We start from the raw sequence: 18,938 nt of genomic DNA on the forward strand, positions 1-18,938 counted from the left end.
ATTTTTTTGTTGCTGTTCTTCGTTGTATTGTAGTTTTATATAATGCCACTGGATGGCAGCGCAGATGCATTCATACAGGTTTGTAGCTATCATCAATTTCAATTTTAGTGTGCGTTTATTCCATACTGTGATGATAGTTACAGCACATCTCGAAATTCAAAGTACAAATACAGAAAGCTCACTGAATACTGTACTGTGGTGGCTTTTCTACGCTGAAAAGGGCCACGCTTTTTGATTATCCGCACTAATATAAATATTAGCATCACTGCGGTGGAAGAACACTGGTTTACCTTTCACATCACATCTGCATTTAAGTTAAGCCAGCTGCTTGCTGATACTCCATTTAGGGTTATAGGATATATAGGAGAGTCTAGCAAGGCGTTAGTCACATCCTATATCAACAACACCTTCATTGTCAGGAGGCTATATAGACACTGTACTGAGACTATTTTGGGAACATATTTCCCTTGGTCAGCCGTTCCCATCCCTCTTTCTTGAAGCCCTTGCATGAAACTGAAGCAGGCATTTGAGTCTCTGTGCTGGGCAGCAGGGTGCTGAGTGAAGCTTTTTCAGGGGATAGTCGTTTCTTTGGCATCAGCTCTTTAAATGCCTTCTCAATTATCACTCGTGCATCATCTCCTGAATCAAAAATATTGTGATTTCTAGACTATTTTTTATTAGCGTATTTTAGAGTGCTAAATAAGTGTCATAAGGCATGTCATAAGTAAATCAGATTTAAATAATAGTAATACTAGTTTATTTGAGAAGAAGAGAGAGAACACAAGCACAGCGTTGCAGGAAACATATAGTACACTGTGAACTAAAATATTGTAAAAATGCCATGGTGTGGTTTAAGAGAGAAGGAGCGCTAGATGACAATATAACATAAATAGTCTTAATTTTCTACACATGAAATAAACAATATAGCTGCAAGCAGGCAGAACAAAAACCACACATATTAAAGACGACGATCGGACAAAAAAAAAACTGAAATGTAACAAACTGGACTTAAATACACAAAGCAAATTACTACATTAATGAGACACAGCTGAACACAATAAGACAATCAACTGAAACGAAAAGTAGGGCAAACAGAGCACATGGGACAATCAAAACAAAAGACGTGACACATGGATATATATGTGTCAAAATGTGTCAATATATATATATACACACACACATATATATATATATATATATATATATATATATATATATATATATATATATATATATATTATTATATATTTTTTAAATAACAAATCAACATATAATAATTGAAAAACCATAAACAAATGTCCCTAGAACTATGTTTCTTCTTTTTTCATCAGTTATATATATATTATTTTTAATAAATGCTTATTGCATTTAAGTGACAAGTGTTTTACCATGAAGGTGTTTCATGCTTGCGTGAACTACTCTGTGCCCGTTTAATACTTCAGCTTGTTTATTCATAGCGTTTCAGAAATTAAATTACACTAAAGGTTTAATGCTTTATTGAACTTGTACTCAAGTGAAGTGCTGTGCTGCATGATATACCAAGCAAGAAACTATGCAAGCAAATGTATGGAGCTATACGTAATGCAAATGTCAAAATGTATTACCTTAAAAATCATAACAAGTTTCCAAGGGATAACAAATTTTGGTCTGAAAAGCAATAAAAGGTTATTTATTTATTTGAACTAGTGTTTATTTGAAGAAACTGTAGTAAATTGAACAAGAGAAGTTATAAAAAAAAGAAAAAGAAAGAAATAATGTTGTTCCACACATGCTGTCAAAAGATCTGTCAGCAAAATATTGAGAGTAAGTAAGAGTTAGTTGTTAGCTGTTAAAAATAGATGCATATATTCCCCAGATATTGAAAGGGAGTGTGTCAAATAGCTGTTTAAGTCAGCCAACATTCATTTAGGCTTATTGCCAAATATCTATAAGTTAGCCTTGCTTTAGCAAGCTTTTAGTTACACTTAAATGCAATTTTTATTTTTAATCATCTGCAATCAGTTCTGGCACTAAAATTAGAAATTAGAAATAACAGGTGTCATTCCACTGAAAGACAAATATACAATAGATGCTTGTTGGCATCAAATAGTGGCTTGGGACAAACACCACAACAAAACCGACACTCGACTGATAAATTACATAGTTTGTATTTACATTTATTCATTTTAAAGACACTTTAATCCAAAATTACTTATACTGCAATCTAGGTCTAATTTGTACCTTCATAAGCACCATGTGCTTTGAGCTTAAGAAGCTTCACTGACAGATTTCTAAACAGACATATGATCCTCTGAACTCATGACATATGGCTTCTCTAAACAGGTGACCAATACTTATAATACATTCTACCTTTTTTATTTTTGCTTTGATGCATCAAAGCTTTTCATGCATATATGCCTGCAGCAGTATAAATTATTTGGAATTGACAAAAGAATTACATGCACTTTCTGATATAATGACACACTTTCATTCTTTTTTTTTTTTTACAGTAGTATATAAACTATTTAAATAATTAAAACTACAGTAGCAACTGGGCTACTGTACTACTCTCCCAAAAGGTTTGCTTTACAAACCAAAAAAAAATATTTGGCAAATAAAGGTAAACCTCTTGAATAAAACAGTACATTTCTCTTTTTTTCCCTATATTATTGACTGAGAAAAAATTAAAGCAGAACATACTGATTCCTAGTGATTCCTAGCAATAAAGATCTACAGACTCTAAAATGTTCACCTCACCCTCATCAAGAAGGTCTCCATTCTACTCTGGATTTTCTTGAATATCTCTGTCGGAAAGAGAAAAACTTAAGATCACAGAGCTGTAATTTCAGGTTACTCTGAACAATATATGCCTTAAAGGAATAGTACGCCCAAAATATGTTACTCCCCCCCAAGCCGAACGCCGCTTATGTCATATGTCATACGTCGAGTCAGAAGTCAGCCAAGATGCGCACTCGGAGATATGCATGCCGCCATTGCCAGAAGCCAGTTATTTAGGTTATAATTTTAAAAATGCATCAATCTGCTTGAGAGGACATGTGATATCCCCCGAAGGCATATAGGTTTACAGGTGCTTCTTAATAAATTATAATGCTGTGGAAAAGTAATTTCAGTAATTCAACTCATATTGTGAAACCTGTGTATTAAATAAATTCAATGCACACAGACTGAAGTAGTTTAAGTTTTTGGAATGACCATGGCGTTGGTGTTCTTGGCTGGTCAGCAAACTCACCAGACCTAAACCCCATGTGGTATTGTCAAGAGGAAAACGAGACACAAGAGACCAAAAAAAAAGTTGAAGGACACTGTCAAAAACTTCCATACTGTCTCAACAGTGCCACAAACCGATCACCTCCATGCCACACCAAAATGAAGCAGTAAATAAAACAAAAGGAGCCCCTATCGAGCAATGAGTACATGTACAGTAAATTAACATACTTTTAACGTAATTTCCAGAAGGCCAACACTAAATATGGTCTTATGAAGTATTTTAATTTGTTGAGGTTTGGGTTTTTGTCAAATGAAATCGATGAAAATCATCAGAATTAAAAGAATCAAAGACTTAAACTACTTCAGTCTGTGTGTATTGAATTTATTTAAAACACAAGTTTCACAATTTGAGTTGAATTACTGAAATAAATTAACTTTTCCACAGCATTCTTATTTATTGAGATGCACCTGTAGTTTTATGATGCAGAACTGGGTGATATATCCTATTTACGGAGCTTCAAAATAATGGCCACTACCCACCCACATTATCAAGCTTGGAAGAGCCATGATAAATAAAAAAATATATTAAAAATACCTCCCAACTGTGTTTGTCTGAAAGAAGAAAGTTATATACACACAGGATGGTTTGGGGGTGAGTGAATTTTGGGTGAACCGTTCCTTTAAGCACACCCAGTTCTTTCTGCTGCGTCACGACTTACTCCAAGTGTGTCTCATTCTTTGAATAAACAGACAGGATGAAGGAAGCCATTTCACCCGGATTCTCTGTGCAAGGTACGATCAAATACTCTCCCGGCTCCAGCCTGAAGAATTTCATCACCTCTCTAAACCATATTAATTCATCAGTCTGTGCCACAGGTTCTCTATCAATGAAGAACTCGGACGAAAACCTGCCGCTTTGACTTCTCATCTAAAAAAATAATAAAACCTGTCTTTAGTCACGAATGAATACATACAAACTTGTCTTGAAAGGGCCGTTAAAGTGTTACATTTAGGTTTGTTTCCACTCGCCTCGAATGGTATCTGTGAAAGAGAGGAGAAAAAAGGCATAACATCATCGAAGGTATTGCAGTTGATGCATAAAACATGTCACTGAAAACGCTGAGACCATCACAACGTTCAAAAAGCAGCTGAAGGCACACTTCTATGACAATGTAACCCACAAAATCCTCTTTTTCTTTACAATTCACCTTTGCTTCAGCTTGTTTCTTAGTTTGGCTTTCTAATAAACTCGCATTATACTATACTAATATTGTTGACTTCGTGACCAATTCTCAATGTAAGTGGATAAAAAGCACCTACTAAATGCATAAATGTGTTATAAATATAAATAAAAGCACCTTCAATTCATAAAGAAACTTAACATTAAACTGCATCAGATTCGGACATACATAAATACTATACATGACTGGGCATATTTATTATATGTAAATACTGACCTCAAAAACATAGAAGCCAATATTAAAATTTTCTTGGCTATTTCTGTTTCTCTTCTCGTGGTTCTGAATGAGGGACACCAGTATATTTTCAGGACGCTGGCCACTAGCGCATTCCTCATTAAGCTCATCAATTTTCACCCGAAACTGAGGGTTTATCCAGAAGGTCTCTATAAGATTAAAAGAACATTTGTACATTATTTTCATTTTCCATGCATTCAATCCAAGTTATATTTGTCTTATACTTTAAGGTTATCAATTTAATTGTACTGGTGTCATAAATCTGGTTTGTGGTCTTCTGTCCACTCACCAGCCGAGGTTGCTTTCTGATTGATAGGGCTGTGTGTGCAAATATATACATATGCATACAGTTATAATACCTGTCTCATTTATGTCACCACCCGCTGTAATCATAGCATTCCATCTGCCAAAATGCCGTTTTGAGGTCCAGTGACATTCAGCAGAGTCGTCCAGAAAATCAGGACAGAGACAACAGATGTCGATGTTTTCAAAAATGTTGGTAAAGTCTTCCATTGACATCCTGCAGTTCAATTATGTTTTTACTTAAATGAGACTTTGTATATGAATTAGCCATTTCTCACTTCAAATGTGAGAGGGTGGGTGTATATAACGTGGTCACGCTCACCAGAACTCCCCGTTATTTAAAACTTCATGGCAAATTTTGCGGACTTCCTCGCAAACAGTGTCCCATGCGGGTGATCTGTAAAAACGTATAAATAAACCATGGGTGCTATTGTGCAGCAAATACAAAAAAAGAACTTTAAGCATGGGAGGTGATACGTCATCGTGTATTCAAGCAATGCACAATTTTCTGCTGAGTTTGTCTGACTAAATAAAGCTAATACTTTAGCCGTTACCCATCACTCCAGTCTCCTCGCCACTCTTCTTCGCCCCATGGATTTAACAATCTTACCAGCTGGACTGCATTTTCCTCACTCATCACCTGTAATATTAAATTGATGGATAATTAAAACGGATTAATTCTTTGTATTGGTCTTAAGTAATATTCAAATTTTCTAAAATACTGAATTTGGGATTTTTATTAGTTTCAATAGTTATAATCATCAAAATTAAAAGAAATAAACACTTGAAATGTATCAGTCTGAGTGCAATATATAATATAATAATATACATTTTGAATGAAATTAGTGAAATAAATAAACGTTTTGATGATATTCTGATTATATGACCTGTGTGTATGTGTGTGTGTGTGTGTGGGTGTATAAATAAGTGTAACTTGTAGGCTCCTGGACTTAGAGTGTGCTTTTGGTCTGGACTCAGGGTTGCTAGACTGGAGCGGGTTCATGAGTGGACTCTGAGGGCTCCTGAACTGGAGTGGGCTCTAGAGTGGACTCTGTGGGTTCCCTTACTGGAGCAGGTCCATGAGTGGACTCTGAGGACCACCGGACTGAAGCAAGCTCTGGTGTTGACTCTTGAGAGCTGCTGGACTGAAGTGGGCTTTGGAGTAAACTCAAAGGACTCCTAGACTGGGGCGGGTTTATGAGTGTACTCTTGAGGGCTCTGGAGTGGATTCTGAGGGCTCGTGGACTTGAGATAATGTGATGGCTGAAGATCGTGACGTAACTTTCAAGAAGGCTGGAGTTTTTTAATGTGGCGACCATAATGTAAAGAGTAGAACCTCCTCCATAGCAGTGATTTTCAACTCCAGACCTCAAGGCTCACCGCTCTGCGCTTTTTGTATGTCTCTCTTATCTGATGCACTCAGTTGGCTGTGACAAAATGCCACGTTTTTTTCAGCAAAGGCATTTTTAGTTACTCTATTTTAATTTTAGTTAACTTTAGGGAAAAGTTTAAAGCGCATGATTTTAGCAATCCGAAAATAACATCACAAATGACAAAAGTTTTCACATATGATTACCATTTTAGCTCCAATCGCCCATTAAATTTCCAACTTCATGAGTACGCACTAACATACAATCAGATGGTAAAAATAAATAAAGAGTAAACATATTTGGCACACTGTCCTGCATATCATTTTGGAGATATGTTGCCATATCAATATAGAGGTTTGGGGCCAAAAGCATCGGCCATCAGCCTAAAGAAGTGTAAATCCTCTATTATCTTAAACTCTTACTAATTTGAGGTTGTACACAACTTTGTGTAACTGAAATCCACTCTGACTCTCTTCCTCATTACACTGAGCATGTCGCATCCTGACTGCGTTGTCCTTGAAAAAGCAGGTATCTCATCCACATTCACCCTTCTCAAGCAGAGATACATGTGATGGCTGGGACAAAATGAAGGGTGCAAAGAAGTTTGTACTGTAAATGAGATCTTAAGGCCCTCCAAAAGCAACCCACACTCTCGGGAAGCTGCTGTCTCAGACAAACTAGAATTGGAAATATACTGTGTACAAAAGCCTCTACAACTTTGTGGAGACTTCAAATAGCAGTCTCAGGCTAAGCGGCTACGAAGAAAGGCCAGGACTCAACCTATCCACCTTTCTGATTTATGCTTATACTGCTTGCCCTGAAGTAAAAAAGGTAAAAAATGTTTCTGAATCTCAATTTCTTATTACCACAAGTAATAATTTAAGAATAACCGAAAATGTCAGATGCTTGTGTGGTCTTACCTCAAAAACCCCTGTCACCGTGTAAGCATGCTCCGCAACTATGCCATGAAGTAACTCGTTTTCTTCAGGTGTTGTCTAATGTTACATACAAAAAACAACAAATGTAAACATTTAATAAAAGTGCAAATTAACAAAAGAAAAATCTATTCTAAGAAGTTCAGTATATGCAGTCTTTGTGAGGAGCTAATGATCTAAAATTTCCAATTACGATGGCTCTGTGATTATACAGTACGGCCACAAAAGTAATATTTTAAAAGCGTAAGGCACAACTATTCCGCAGTTTAAACACAAAAATAAACATCAAGAATCAGTATACGAATCACAATAATGCTGAATTAAAAGCTTCCTGCTGCAATGCATGCTGGGTACCTAAAGTGCAGTAAGTGCACTTTGACCTCACATTAGTATGAGCACACACTGGCTGCATTGCACTTCAAAATGGCACCAGAAATTTCTGGGAAGTTCTTAGGGAAGTTTGCGAGTGCGTGTCTAAAAGTGGAGTGGATTGTACCCACTGAGGGCATTGTGAGGTTACACTTTTAGCTCACAGTGTCACCACATTGTGACCTCATCACGAGTTTCATGAGAGCTCATGATGACATCACTGTGAGATCAAATCGTTGACTGGGTAGTCATCAAATTTGAGCTGACCTTTAACAAAATCATAAGGAACATTTATATTCGATCTAAACTATTCAGTCATTGGAAAAACCTAAAAACTATACGGAGCTTTTTATCCAGGATTCGGTGAGGTCTTTCTTACCGCTGAATTAGAGCCACAGCCAATAAGTGTTTTTGACTTGAATGCACATTCCATGATTTTCCACAAATCAGCAGGAGCCGTATTCAGCGTATAATACATATGAGTCCCGCCAGTGAAGTCCATCAGGGCCTCAGATATGAAACCAGCATGCAAGTCAGCGTAGGATCCACACACCCTGTAAAGAATAAATATTTGAGCTCACAGTCAGATAATGAAAAGGACACTTTTTTTTTCAAAATGATGGCACCTACTTTGCATAAGCCTTCTCCAGTAAGGCAGGCCAAAACTCATTAGATGTTTTCGAACACACAAAAAGTAGTTCATCATCAATAGTTGGAAGGTGGTCATCAATAACAACATCAACCCATTTACCAAATCGCCAAAACTGTGATAAATTACAGACATAGAAAACATTACTTTTATTGTGCTTAAGAAATTATAATGTGAGAAAATTAATCAACGTTGAAATATCGATGAGCTGTTATAGTCACCCTAAAATGAAAAATCCCAGCATAATCCTTGGTGAATGACTGTTCAGCTGGCATGACTTGTTTTATGATATCCTTCTCAAAAGTTAGTGCCCCAATAGCAGCCAAAAACCAACAGTTTCCTAAATAATTAAATTCAATTAAATTAATTCAGTTAAATTAAGAACAGACATGAGTTGATACCTGGGTTGAAGACAAAAAGTGGTCCACGCTAGTTGACATCTACATTATGACACCAGAATACACTCAAACTTACCTAATACACTTCCCTGTGCATAGTCAAACCTGGACACGCCATCTACGATTAAATTAGGGTCTGACACCAACTCCTAATAAGAGAAAAGAGTATAAGAGAATAAGAGTGCAATTCCTTCAGTATCAAAACATGGGCATGTAGCCACTATATTTATACACAAAGAATTCTGTAATGAATGCATACAGCTGGCCGCTTCCACACAACTTGAGACATGTCAACCTGAGGTGGCAGGTCATCAAACAAGCCAATAGAGCTGTTGTCTGGAGGGAACAACTCATCATTGTAAAGTGTGTTTTCAGTGAGGCAGTTCTGGTGCAGCTCCTGGTAGTTCTGATCCAGGAAGTTCAAAGGACTGTTAGGAGAATTCACATCATCTTCATTTGAGTTGTGGTGGTATCCATCGGGGGGAGGCATTTTTCACCCAGAATCGTTTTGCCTGAATGGCAAACACAAACACATTTTTAGCATTATGCTTGTGTATCAACATGAGCGCAGGAGGCTGTCAATGACAGATTAGCAGTGATGCGCTGGTGATACAAAACTTTATGTTCATTTACAAATCAAAACAAATAGAACTATAATGACAATTTAGAACTGTTCCCACTATACCAGGGGTGTCAAACTCAGTTCCTGGAGGATAGATGCAACCCTAATTAAACACAACCAGCCAACCATTAAGAGTTATTTGAAAACTACACTATATGCAAGTTGGAGAAGGGTTGGAATTTAACTCTCCAGGGCTGCGGCCCTCCAGAAACTGAGTTTGACTCCCCTGTACTATACTGTACAGTATATGAAATGATAAGATGTAGGCTACTCAACCCACAACTTTTACAATGTTAGCTTATCATATGCCTTTAATGCTCAGTGAAAACATGCAACTCAAACATCAGTTAAATTTAGTTATATTTTTCAAGGTGGATCCACACATCTAAACCACACGTAGCCAAAGGCTTATCTGTGTAAAAAAAATGTATATCCAATGTCTCACAGAAGTTCTTGATTCCCTTATTCCACCTTTTTCATCCCACTTTTTCATGCATTTAAAAATGAGGGAAAGGCCAACCCCCAACCACCATTTTCTTTCAAGCTAATCAGATTTAGGATTAAAAAAATAAATAAACTATGCAAGAAAATAGACCTCAAGGGCAATAGATAAAATCATGTACTCTATACAATCATAATTAATTAGAGTTAGTAAAGTAACTTAGAAATTATGGTACGGATCGCCACTGTATATGTAAAGTTTTAGCACGTTTTATACAGCCACTGAATGACTTTGCAAATTTTAGTCTACACAATGTGCACAAAAGCTGACCCACAGACAAACACAAAGCAGCTTTGATTTCCAGTCTCTTACTGTGAGAGATGGAAACAAAAGTGCCTTGTGTTTGTCTCTGTTTAAGCTGACCTGAACTACAGCCTGTGAAATATGTCAATATCCAGACCTAATAGAATAATAATATATCCTTTAGCAGAATATACTGACAAAAACACAGGGATATCTTGTAGTACACAGTAGTTCATCAGAATTTAATTATTTGAAGTCCCAACAAACTACTTCAAAACCCTCCATCAACGTATTTTCAGAAATAATATAAGCAGTAGTAGCTACTGTTTGTATCAAATATAAATAACAACTAATTATATCTTATTTGCATTAAGTGCAAATAGTTACAGATGCCATTCGCACAGTGTTAACAGTAGAAATAGCATATTACAGTGCTTGCAATACTACAATATTACTATAAAATCATGTGGGCAACAGTGGACGTGGGCTGAAATAGCTTTCTCCGACAAGGTTTGCACTTATTGGGAATTTAATGTCTAAAACATCAAATGAAAGTTTTCGTTTGTTCACCACCAAGAAATTTCCCTGAATCTGTTGGGACATGCACCTAAAACTGAACAAACAAATCAGACAGATGTAGCATTTGCATAAATTCTGTGCCTGGAATGACAAATCTCTTTTCAGTTATTCCACCCGACTCTTATTGCCAAAATGTCTGGTTCTTAAGTTATGATAGCCGAGATCAAGGTGATGGGAAAAAAGTGGGAGTCAAAGTTTTGGGAAGCAAAATTACCTATTTATCTTTACTCAGATGGTGCATATATCATCAAAAACACTGTCCTGCTGAAGAACAAAAAAGTCTACTTTATCAAATAACTAATCTGTAAAATGACTGAACCTAAGCCCACATGGAGAGAGCAAGAACAAGTGAAGGCTTGAAAAGAAAGATCCAGAAACGTCTATCCACTCACAGTCAATAGATTTGTTCAATGAAGTGTGTGAAATAATAATAATAATAATAAATAATAAAAAATAAGATGTAAAAGGCAAAAAGGCCAACAGACTTAAACAAACTTGGTTAAAGCGAGTGATGGTATTGCATTCTGTAGTATTAGCATATTGGCCCTGTCCTTAAAATATGATTTCCAATGGATCAAATACAAGCACTACTGTTGCTAGCGTGCAGCATTCCAGTTCAGTGCTAGAATCAGACAAGTGCAGGGTGAGGCTGGTGCTGAGACTCTTGTGTCTAAAATCAGTCAGAATCAAAGCAAACTTACCGCTTTTTGACCTGCTCCCGTCTCCACCGAGTTCAAAAAACAGAGTGCAACTGCAAATCCACTTGGCCTGTTTGCAGATTGAGTTACTTGAGTTGTTTCTTAAAATAGAGCAAGTCTGATAAGCAATTGACACAATTACAGTTGCTGCGGTAGCAGCTGAAAAACAACCAGTGCTGAGGTCTTCACTATGTTTCCAGTGGTAGTCCCTCCCCCCATCCTGCTTATTGGTCACAGACAGCCAGACCCAAGTCATGTAAGGTTCCAGCCATAAATCAGTGCCAACTACTGTCATGATATGGCACAATTTCTTTAAATGCAAAATATCTAAAATGTCTTTAAAAACCAAAAAGATAAAGCAAAATAATGTTTCTAATTGTCAAAATAGTCATCTAAGTCTTCAGTATTGTTTCCATTATTAGTTCATATATATCATATATTCTGAAACTGAAAACAACATTGCCGTTGAAATGGCTGTTGTCATATTGTGCTGATGCCAATAACTAAAACTATTCCCTAAAACTACAATTATGTGTAGTTAATTCATAATCTTTATCTAAAAAGTAACATGTCCGTATGCTGGGTTATTGCAGGACGTGGGAACTGGTAGTTGATAAAAGAAGATTACCATGCAACCAGCGAAGGAATTCTGTTTGAAAATCGTTATACAGCCCTGCATTGTGGGCCCCTTGGCACGGTGCTCCTGGGCACATGCCCAAATTCCAAAATGATGCTTTTAGAAGAGGACTGAAGCTCAGGTACCGAAAATATTATTTCTGTGTCCTTTTTGTGATCAAATGTATGAAATAGAAAAAATAGAAAAATAGAAAAATAAAAAAAGGAACCAGAGTAAAGGGACCTTAAGGCTATTAGTGCCAGTGCTATCATATTCCACAGCATTAGCTTGTTCTCTGTAGTCCTTGAGAAATAAAATGCTGATTTCATGACAGTGCACTGTACTGTACTCATGCTCCTGTACTATGTGATCACTTAAGAACATGAATGGCTGAGCAAAAGGCATTTTCAAAAAATAGGGGGTGCAGTCATTGATAAAACACGTCTTGACACTTATAAATATATGATACAAATCTCTAAATATACCAGTCTTTGACCAATCAATAGATTTGCTCTTAACTTCAAAACATGTCCCCAGGAACTAGCAGGAAATCTCAGCGATGCCCGTGCTTGCTCAGTTGAGTCCGTGCAACTTAAAGCATGTCAGAAAAATATCTCCATCCCAATAATAGGCCATCAATAATAAATCACTCTTGCAGATAATTTCTCCCAGCTAAAACCAGCCTGGCAGGCTGGTAATGTGGCCAAAACCCAGCCTGCTGACCATCTTAAACCAGCTAAGTCCAGGCTGGTAGACCAGTTAAAACCAGCCAACCAGCCTAGGCACCTCACTTTCATATGGATCACATAGTCAGATAATATTCATTTTTTATTTAAATTTGTTCATTTAAAAGTAGACACTTTAAGCTGTCATATATACGGGAACAACCCCAGACAGCAAACAGTGTTGAAACAATAAATAAATTAATTTTGTCTTTATTACACAGCATCGGCTGGCACCTACTTTGCATAAGCTTTCTCCAGTAAGGCAGGCCAAAACTCATTAGATGTTTTTGAACACACAAAAATTTGCTTGTCATCAACTGTTGGAAGTAGATCATCAATGACAACGTCAATCCACTTCCCAAATCGCCAGAACTGTAAGATAAATTACACAATGACAAATATGAGACAAATATGAAGGAAAAGGGTTAAGGATTAAAAAGAGAAACCCTGTTTTCCTTATCATCAAATTCATTAGCGTTTAAATATAGACTTTGACTCACCTTGAAGTGAAATATCCCTGCATAATTGTTGCTGAATGTCTGACCAGCTGGAATGACTTGGTTTATGATTTCTTTCGTCATAAATGATGTATTCTCATCTTTTGAGGTTAAAGCCCCAATTGAAGCCAAAAACCAGCAGTTTTATTAACTGGAGAATCTGAAGTAGACTCAATGACAAACATTGACAAATCTAACATTGAATTTGTTGTTTAATCATACTTTTCATCCATGGTTATAGTTCATCCACGGAGATAATGACCACTTAGAGCCCGTGTCCTACTGTATTCAAATAAACCCAAACCTACCCAGTTTAGACCCTTGCTCGTAATCAAACCTGGACATTCCATCAACAGTGAAGAATGGTTTTTCAGGTGACACTAACTCCTGTTCAGACAGAATGAGTGTTCTGATCAGCACCTCAAAACATGGATGCAAAGAGAAATCCATAATTTATTATTGTTTAAAATGATTGTTTACACACTGCTGGTCTCTTCCATATAACACGATTATAGTCCAGATCAGCTTCTTTATTCAGAGAACAACTCATCTTGGTACAGTTCCTTTCTTCTTAGAGATTTCTGGAGGAGCTTCTGATAGTCCTGCTCAAGGAACTTAACAGGATTGGTAAGAGAACCCTCATCATGTTCAGTTGTCCTTTCATGGCGCTCATGAGGAGGAGGCATTTTTCACTCAGAGAAACCTGTTATCTGAAAACAAACTAGCAAAATTTCTCAAAACCGGTATTTTTTAAGTAATGTATTTAAATTGAGCTGGTACCTTCTACAATACTTTCATATTGTCCCGTCCCTATTCCTGCCCAATCTCACTGAAAGACTAAATACTGTAGATAATAGTCTAAAACCTTACCTAAAAGCATCACGGTGATAATAGATTGTGAGCTATTGTGTATCAATAGCTGCATAAGTACTGTGTGCTGCTTTTAAAATTATGACAGATAAAGTGAAACACTAAACCTCTTTTCTGCCTTGAATTATATTTAGTTATATTGAAGGCTTTGCATATATCAGGCTTTCTTTATAAAATGGCAAAAGCACAAAAAAACTAATTAAATGTTCGTCATCAAGTCCATCAGATAATTATTTAGAAGGTGGTAGGTGAAGACAAACTACACAAACAGAAAAAATCTCTTAAAATTGGTATTCTTTAAGTCCTAAATTGAGCTGTGATCTTCTGGACTACTTTTATATTATCCTGTAATACTCAAGTATCAGTAAAATAAAACTGTTAAGGTTTTGTGCCCTAAACTGTCCACTTGATGGCACTTTCTGGACTAATTTTTTTTTTTTTCTTGACTTCAGTGACAAACTAGTGGTTCTGGAGGACCTGACTCTGGTGGTCCCAAGTCTGGTTGTTCTGGAGGACCTTACTCCAGTGGTCTCAGAGGTCACCAGAGTTGCCTGATTTCAGTCCTGTTGTCATAATCAAGAACATCTTATAGACCTGCAGTTTAGAGGAAAACCACTTCATATGGATAGATCTGTATTGTAGACCTAAAAACCCTTTGTATTATGTTTTGTTGAGAAATATTTTTGCTTACAATCTTGCAGACAATTTCAAAAAATTAACGAGCATCTAGTATTAAAATAAAATATGCTTGAATATTCTTTTCTTTGCACCAACAGTGTAAAATATATTACAAATACATATATTACATGCATAACGTTCCAAAAATTGTCATCAATCATCAAGAATTTTTGCAATTACTACAAACATTTAGCTCATTTTAAGATGATCATTTTATGAAAAAGAGAAAAGCATTTTAACGGAAAGATAAAATGGCAAAAAAATAAGTATTTCATAATTTATTATTTTGATACAAAAAAAATTTATATAATGAAATAAATATTTGGTTGCCTAAATCAATAATTGTTTTAGAGCACTGTTTATTTTCACACTGCTTCGTGCATTTGTCGACAAACCTCCTGAGATAGTCCCTCATGAGTACATGGCAAGTCCTATCCACTAAAACACAGAAACACAAGTAGACTGTAAATGTATGAACTATGAATGAAAAAATCACACAGAAAATGCTTTAGTAGTTGCAGCAAGCTTCAGAAACCATTCCCCATCTCCACCTGTATAGATCTGCTACTGCGCAATTTTTAATGCATATGTACACAGCAGCAGTATTTCTATAGACATAACAGCAGCATGTCTGTGGACAGATCGGCAGTGGCAAGTCCGAGTATGGAAAAAAAAAAAAGCATCAAAATAATGCCCTACTATACTGCAGTGCACCAAAGCACTCAACAGAGGACAGTTAAATGTATGTAAAGTTGAAAACTATTCTGCATAATTCAGTTTGTCTTATATTTTTGCCCATGGATGTTTTTGCTTATTAACAAATGCTCACGATTTGATTATTACTGTTGTCTCTAGTAACGTTGTGCTTTTTAATTTCCATCCTTATTTTTGGTTCAATTCAAACCAGCAATTTTCTATCAATATATGAGTAAATTAAAACAACCCAGCATGTTGGGTCACGTATTATGTTTATTTTTAATTTTTTGCTTGTGTGTTAGCCTGTGCTACCTACACCTAAAGGCCTTTTAAGGGCCACACCACTAAACATCTTTGGCTTGGTAAGTGTATGTTTTGACAGAAATGTTATATAAAGACATAAATACATGGTTCTCACAAAAATATGATACATCCGACCTCTGTGATTTTCCATGTTCAACATACAGATTAATCAGTAGTCATTAATGAAAAAAATTCACACAGACATATACAATATCTCAGTCCAACCATCAAAAACTGTTATGTTGCCAAAAGCAGAAAAGCACTTTTAAATGAATGAAGCTGCTCACAGTGTCACAGCTAAAAAGTCAGTAAGATGTAAAGTCAAAAATAATAAGAAAAAAAAGTTTGAAGGGTCATAAAGTTACTCAGTTTACACTCAGGCAATTAATGACGTTTACTGACAAGAATGTGAAAAAAGCTATACTATTTAAATACTATAAATGTAATTGATGTTGACACATGGACTCAAGTCACTTCTCTGGAATTTATTCAATTTAATAGTATTTATGTAAAATATTCCAAATAAAGATTTTGTATAATAAAGTGTGAAATAAATTACTTTCAGCAAAACTATGTCAGTGTTATACTGCAGTAAGGGTATCATCATACTGTAAAATGAAACTGCGGTAATGGCATTATACTGTAAAATAAAAGGCCATTATACTGTAAAACACATTTACAGGTAAACTACTGTAAAGGTGCATTTACAGTAACTTACGGGCAATAGTGCTGCCACGAAGTTGCTGTAAAAATACAATAAAGTCAAACAGTGCAGTGTAATAAAAAACTTTGAACATTTTGGAGTATAGATCTGTTTTCAACCAAGAGGAACTCATTGATTTTCATCTTATTCCAAGCATAAATAAAAGTCTGTCTATTAGTCCTTCATGCAACTTACTGAATGTGGATTTAACTTTTGCAGAGAATGGACAGGATGAATTCTCCGCTCTTATTGGGCTGGTATGTGGATGGTACGATGAGATACTCTCCCGCCTCCAGCCTGAAGAATTTCATCACCTGTCTTGCATCCTGAAAGGGCCTGCTTGTTACCACAGGTTTTCTTCCATGGAAAAAGCTTGATCCAAACTTTCCCTCAGATTTTATCTAACAGATAATGAAACAAAAATTATTTTCCTACTAGTCCTACTACAAGTTATTTCATGACGACATTTGGGGTCTTACATGGGAGCTGCAATCCTTTCTGAGTTTAAGAGAAAACTGGTAAATGGATTTCGCATGCCGAGCCGTAAACAAAGAAACAAACAAAGCAGTGCTTGCTTACCATTTTGAATATCAGTTATATTGACAACTTTCTTAATTTTAAGCAGCTCATGTCATGAAAATATTTGCACATTGGGATGCTTTGGAAAGATCCTGTAACAGTAGAACAGCGCTCTTGTCTGTGGTGCCTTCATTTAATTAAATGTTCGTCATCAAGTCCATCAGATAATTATTTAGAAGGTGGTAGGTGAAGACAAACTACACAAACAGAAAAAATCTCTTAAAATTGGTATTCTTTAAGTCCTAAATTGAGCTGTGATCTTCTGGACTACTTTTATATTATCCTGTAATACTCAAGTATCAGTAAAATAAAACTGTTAAGGTTTTGTGCCCTAAACTGTCCACTTGATGGCACTTTCTGGACTAATTTTTTTTTTTTTTTCTTGACTTCAGTGACAAACTAGTGGTTCTGGAGGACCTGACTCTGGTGGTCCCAAGTCTGGTTGTTCTGGAGGACCTTACTCCAGTGGTCTCAGAGGTCACCAGAGTTGCCTGATTTCAGTCCTGTTGTCATAATCAAGAACATCTTATAGACCTGCAGTTTAGAGGAAAACCACTTCATATGGATAGATCTGTATTGTAGACCTAAAAACCCTTTGTATTATGTTGTGTTGAGAAATATTTTTGCTTACAATCTTGCAGACAATTTCAAAAAATTAACGAGCATCTAGTATTAAAATAAAATATGCTTGAATATTCTTTTCTTTGCACCAACAGTGTAAAATATATTACAAATACGTATATTACATGCATAACGTTCCAAAAATTGTCATCAATCATCAAGAATTTTTGCAATTACTACAAACATTTAGCTCATTTTAAGATGATCATTTTATGAAAAAGAGAAAAGCATTTTAACGGAAAGATAAAATGGCAAAAAAATAAGTATTTCATAATTTATTATTTTGATACAAAAAAATTATATAATGAAATAAATATTTGGTTGCCTAAATCAATAATTGTTTTAGAGCACTGTTTATTTTCACACTGCTTCGTGCATTTGTCGACAAACCTCCTGAGATAGTCCCTCATGAGTACATGGCAAGTCCTATCCACTAAAACACAGAAACACAAGTAGACTGTAAATGTATGAACTATGAATGAAAAAATCACACAGAAAATGCTTTAGTAGTTGCAGCAAGCTTCAGAAACCATTCCCCATCTCCACCTGTATAGATCTGCTACTGCGCAATTTTTAATGCATATGTACACAGCAGCAGTATTTCTATAGACATAACAGCAGCATGTCTGTGGACAGATCGGCAGTGGCAAGTCCGAGTATGGAAAAAGAAAAAAAGCATCAAAATAATGCCCTACTATACTGCAGTGCACCAAAGCACTCAACAGAGGACAGTTAAATGTATGTAAAGTTGAAAACTATTCTGCATAATTCAGTTTGTCTTATATTTTTGCCCATGGATGTTTTTGCTTATTAACAAATGCTCACGATTTGATTATTACTGTTGTCTCTAGTAACGTTGTGCTTTTTAATTTCCATCCTTATTTTTGGTTCAATTCAAACCAGCAATTTTCTATCAATATATGAGTAAATTAAAACAACCCAGCATGTTGGGTCACGTATTATGTTTATTTTTAATTTTTTGCTTGTGTGTTAGCCTGTGCTACCTACACCTAAAGGCCTTTTAAGGGCCACACCACTAAACATCTTTGGCTTTGTAAGTGTATGTTTTGACAGAAATGTTATATAAAGACATAAATACATGGTTCTCACAAAAATATGATACATCCGACCTCTGTGATTTTCCATGTTCAACATACAGATTAATCAGTAGTCATTAATGAAAAAAATTCACACAGACATATACAATATCTCAGTCCAACCATCAAAAACTGTTATGTTGCCAAAAGCAGAAAAGCACTTTTTAAATGAATGAAGCTGCTCACAGTGTCACAGCTAAAAA

At 35.9% G+C, this 18,938-nt stretch overlaps 1 protein-coding gene across 3 annotated transcripts; it reads right to left on the minus strand.

The window, feature by feature from the left end:
- Positions 1 to 729: 729 nt before the first annotated feature.
- Positions 730 to 11,519, minus strand: si:ch211-202f3.4 (calpain-2 catalytic subunit). 3 transcript variants are annotated; one of them, XM_043263073.1, is made up of 15 exons: positions 11,354 to 11,519; positions 8,966 to 9,218; positions 8,783 to 8,855; positions 8,530 to 8,648; positions 8,290 to 8,423; positions 8,039 to 8,213; positions 7,276 to 7,350; positions 5,540 to 5,625; positions 5,308 to 5,382; positions 5,042 to 5,202; positions 4,665 to 4,831; positions 4,237 to 4,248; positions 3,927 to 4,135; positions 2,737 to 2,783; positions 730 to 1,647 (listed from the first exon to the last, which is right to left on the minus strand). In XM_043263073.1, the coding sequence occupies exons 2-14, from the start codon at positions 9,194 to 9,196 to the stop codon at positions 2,759 to 2,761; spliced, it is 1,542 nt and encodes a 513-aa protein (XP_043119008.1). In that variant the 5' UTR covers positions 9,197 to 9,218; positions 11,354 to 11,519; the 3' UTR covers positions 730 to 1,647; positions 2,737 to 2,758. The 3 variants fall into 3 exon arrangements, with proteins under 3 accessions (XP_043119008.1, XP_043119007.1, XP_043119009.1); XM_043263072.1 differs by having other exon boundaries at positions 730 to 2,783; XM_043263074.1 differs by lacking the exons at positions 730 to 1,647; positions 2,737 to 2,783 and having other exon boundaries at positions 3,941 to 4,135; positions 4,215 to 4,248.
- Between the last annotated feature and the right edge of the window lie 7,419 nt (positions 11,520 to 18,938).

The sequence above is a fragment of the Puntigrus tetrazona genome, chromosome 17 (genome assembly GCF_018831695.1).
Source record: "Puntigrus tetrazona isolate hp1 chromosome 17, ASM1883169v1, whole genome shotgun sequence".
In the NCBI taxonomy this organism is placed as follows: Eukaryota; Metazoa; Chordata; class Actinopteri; order Cypriniformes; family Cyprinidae; genus Puntigrus; species Puntigrus tetrazona.